Raw genomic sequence first — 4,121 nt, 5'->3', positions numbered from 1 at the left:
CGTCCCCTCCCCTCCCCTTCCCAGAGTGCCACAGGTTTCCTGCAGTACCTGGACGTGTCCGTGGGTAAGGAGGTGGCGGCCATCTGCACCAAGACCGGTCGACTGGACGTGATGTGTCAGAATCCTCGTAACGCCATCGTCCACCTGGGACATCCAAACGGGACGGTCAGCCTGTGGTCCCCCAACCAGAAGGAGGCGCTGGTCAAGATGCTGTGCCACCAGGGCGGCGTGCGATCCGTGGCTGTGGACAAGACGGGGACGTGAGTGTCGTCCCTGTGTCTCCGCTCCGTTTCCTGTCAGTCCGCTGACGCCCACTTCTGTAACGACGTCTTTCCTGTTTCCTGTTGGCAGATACATGGTGACATCTGGGATGGATAAGAAGCTCAAGGTCTACGACGTCCGAGCCTACAAGCCGCTCCAGTCCTACTTCCTGCCTGCCGGAGCTTCCTGTTTGTCCCTCAGTCAGAGGGGCTTACTGGCTGCAGCCACGGGGGACGTGGTCCAGGTCAGTGGTCCACGTCCGTAGAAGACTGTACTACGGTTTACGGTCAGTCGTGTCCCTGACCCTGACCCTGGTGTGTGTGTGTGTGTGTGTGTGTGCGTGCAGGTGTACAGAGACGTGTGGACCACGGCCGTGACCAAACCCTACGTGGCCCACAGACTGAGAGGGACAGTGTGGGGTCTGCAGTTCTGTCCCTTTGAGGACGTCCTGGGGGTGGGACATGGAGAGGGCTTCACCAGCATGCTCGTCCCAGGTTACACTCCACACCAGCAGCAACACTGCCACATACTGTTCACATGTAGTAACTACAAGACCGCACGTGAAGTCGTCTCTGTGCTGTGTGGAAGAAACAAACCAAAAGTCCAAATGATATATATGTGAATATATATATACATGTATTTATATATGTATGTATATATGTATATATGCTCACATATAGATTTTTTTATCTGCATGTATTTATATATGTATGTATATATGCACACACATATAGATTTTTTTATCTCTCCCGTTCATATATATGAACGTTTATATATTTATATGTTAATATATTTGGAAAGATATATTTATGTCTACGTTGACATTTCTGTATTTATACATATATAGACAAATATATATACACATATATCTGACCTTCATCTGTGCTGACCGGTTCATATGTACAGGTGCTGGGGAGCCGAACTTTGATGGTTTGGATGCAAATCCTTACGGCAACAAGAAGCAGAAGCAGGAGTGGGAGGTCAAGGCTCTGCTGGAGAAGATCCAGCCAGAACTGATTGGTCTGAACCCTGGGGAACTGGGAAAAGTGGACCACGCCTCTTTCCAACGGAGACATCAGGACAGAGTTGAAGCTTTGGTCAGTGTGTGGTCAGTGTGTGGTCAGTGCGTAGGCGTCTGATCGGGTTTGATTTCCTGTCAGTCCGGTTGAATCTGAATTTTCTAAAAACGTCTTCTTCTTCTTCTTGTTCATTTCAGGGCTACGATCCTCTGGCCAAAGAGAAATTTGTTCCCAGGTATAAGAAAAAGGGTCGCAGTTCTACTGGTCGTATTGAAAAGCGCAAGAAACAAGTGGCCCACGAGGACCAGAGGGTGAGGAGTCCACAGACGTGGGCTGGGAGGGGTGAGGCGGGTGAGGCGGGTGAGGAGGCAGCTGTGGTGTTGACTCTGTTGTGTTTCCAGGAGGTCATCAAACAGACGGTGGAGGACAGAATGAAGGTGGAGAAGGAGAGGCTGGAGAAGGAGAAGAAGGAGGCGTCGTTGTCCAGCAACACATCGGCTCTGGACAGATTCAGGAAATAGGAAACCATGAGTCACTGTGCGGGGGCGGAGGGGGGAGGGCGGGGGATCTTTGAACTCCATATAAGGAACTTCTTTGTGGACATCGAGGGACCAGTCATAAACTAGAACTTCTAAAAACTCTTGAGGCCCCTCTGACCTCTGACCTCTGTTCTACAGACTGAGGAGCTGCTGTGGACGACACTGAAGTTTCTGTCATTAAAAGTCGGGTCTTTGTCTTTTTAAAGTCAGTCATTGAAAATGATGTTCATAAAAAAAAAAACTTTTTTGTTTTTGTGTTTAAAATTTTGAAGCTTTTCATTCGTCTGCTTCACCAGGGTCAGCAGGGGGCGCTGTAGTCACTGCAGTCATTTCACCAGGGTCAGCAGGGGGCGCTGTAGCCAGTCACTGCAGTCATTGTCATATAAAACCAGGTTGGATGTTGTGTCTCAGTCAGGGTGGGGTCGTTAGAACCAGTGATGGGGTTTAAAAGTTCTGAACGTCTGCTGCTGATGACGACGGTTCAGTTGGTGGTAAAACTCGTGGCTCGTGGCCCGGTGTGTTTGTCTGAAGGAAAGTCCAGACGCTCTCAGATCCACAGAACTTTATTCATGTTTGGGTTCACACATATTTTCCTGAGAGTACATTTACTTTACTCCAATACTTCACAGAAATAAAGTCGGACCAGGGACCAGCTGCAGTTCTGGATCGGTTCTTTTGGGTCACAGTTGACGAGACGATGCAGTAATACTTGGTGGTAGAAGTAAATCTTTGTGCCTATAGTATTGCAGTATTACACTTATACCTTATACTTATCATAGAGGGCAGGTGAGATGCGTATCTTGCCCCTAGAGGGCAGGTGAGAGAGGTGCAGCGTTCAATAACGTCTCAGGTTCTGAATGTGTTGAATGTCCTGGACCGACTCAGAGCAGCGGCACCTTTGGGTTTGACAGCTTTGTTTCTGTGAAATACCGTCGCCTGATTGGCCGAACACAGACCAATCTAAAATCATTGGTACAAAACTTCTTCCGTCCATGGCTCCGTCACCAGGTGACAGTCACTGGTACTGTCCTGCGTCCTGACCATGTGTCAAACATGGAACCTTCACTGTCCTCTACAGCAGTGGTTCCTAAATGTCTTCTCAGCAGCGCCCCCTTTCTGTAGCCCTCCCCACATTAACACATTCACAGCTACTGCTGTGTCTGGGTGTCCCGCCCCTGACCTTGAGAACCACTGCTGTGCAGCTTTATCCGTTTGCGGCTGAGGTCCAGCAGGGACAGAACCCTGGACGGTTCTGGAGTCCAACCCCGGGTCACATTAGGAACCAACAGTCCTTCACACCTGTGGTCAGGGCTGAGAAGAACACGCTGACTCCATGCTGTAAGGCAGGAGCACCGTCCACTCCTCCACCGCGCGGCCCCTCAGTGGGTTTTTTTTATTGCATTGTTTAAACAGAGGTTTTCACAGCTTTGTTTTACTCCACGTCTGTGCAAGTACTGAGTACTGAGTACTGTCTGAAGGAACTCTGTGTCGCTCTTATTAAAGTACTGCATATGAAGTACTGCTCTACTAACATATGTACTGTGTTTTATAGGGTTTACTGTAGACATGCATCGTCCTGGTCTAATATCTACAACTGAAGTACCAGCTGAGTATCTCAGTACTGCATGTGTCGCCTGCAGCTAGTACTTTTCATATCACTGCAAGTACTTGCTTGTGGGTACACAGTATTATCATGCCACTGTGGTTTAAAGCATTTTCAACAGTCAGGCTAAAGGTGTAGTTCAGACGTTAGTGCGGTGACACCAGGTCACATGACACACGGTAACGAGGTTTCATGAAGTTGTTGAACCTGATTCTGGTTTTTATCATTTGTGGGAATTCCCCTCTGACTTCGTGAAAATAGTTCTGGTTCCTGTAACTGGTGCGACAACACTTTACAATCTGAACTGACCCTTTAAAACTTTAATTTCAATGAGGCTAGGGGTTCTCAAACTACAGTACGTGTACCACCGGTGGTACGTGGTGTGAAGGTGTCTGGTCTGGTTTTTTAAAATATTGGTGGTACACGAAGCCAGGGTCTAAATACTATGTTATTAAATACTACAGTTACATATTTTACTTCATTCTGTGCGTTGGGGGTTAATGAATCAAGACCCCTGACCCCTGACCCCCTCCCAAAAAAGGAGTCCAGCTTGTGGACCGTGTGTTACTTTACAGCTGGTATTTACAGGTATTTGTTTTGAAGTACTGAGGAACTTTAACCAGCTAACTTAGCAACATTAGCACAGCTGTCGATGTAAACTAGACTAGACCAGAGGGGGGCGCTGCTGCTCTCTCTGAT

The 4,121-nt window shown here is 48.2% G+C and overlaps 1 protein-coding gene across 1 annotated transcript in view; it reads left to right on the top strand.

Moving 5' to 3' along the window:
* The window catches only part of wdr46 (WD repeat domain 46), an 18,147-nt gene extending 15,999 nt beyond the window's left edge, over window positions 1–2,148 (top strand). Inside the window, exons 9-14 of the mRNA XM_008319440.3 lie at window positions 25–260; window positions 352–505; window positions 608–755; window positions 1,168–1,358; window positions 1,478–1,591; window positions 1,682–2,148. Of these exons, the coding sequence (XP_008317662.1) occupies window positions 25–260; window positions 352–505; window positions 608–755; window positions 1,168–1,358; window positions 1,478–1,591; window positions 1,682–1,801 (963 nt within the window). The 3' untranslated portion in view covers window positions 1,802–2,148. The remainder of the gene's footprint in view (window positions 1–24; window positions 261–351; window positions 506–607; window positions 756–1,167; window positions 1,359–1,477; window positions 1,592–1,681) is intronic.
* Window positions 2,149–4,121: the final 1,973 nt, after the last annotated feature.

This window comes from Cynoglossus semilaevis, chromosome 10 (genome assembly GCF_000523025.1).
Source record: "Cynoglossus semilaevis isolate Cse_v1.0 chromosome 10, Cse_v1.0, whole genome shotgun sequence".
NCBI classification, from domain to species: domain Eukaryota; kingdom Metazoa; phylum Chordata; class Actinopteri; order Pleuronectiformes; family Cynoglossidae; genus Cynoglossus; species Cynoglossus semilaevis.
The sequence above is the reverse complement of the archived record's forward strand: the minus strand, read 5'-3'. Positions and strand labels throughout refer to the sequence as shown.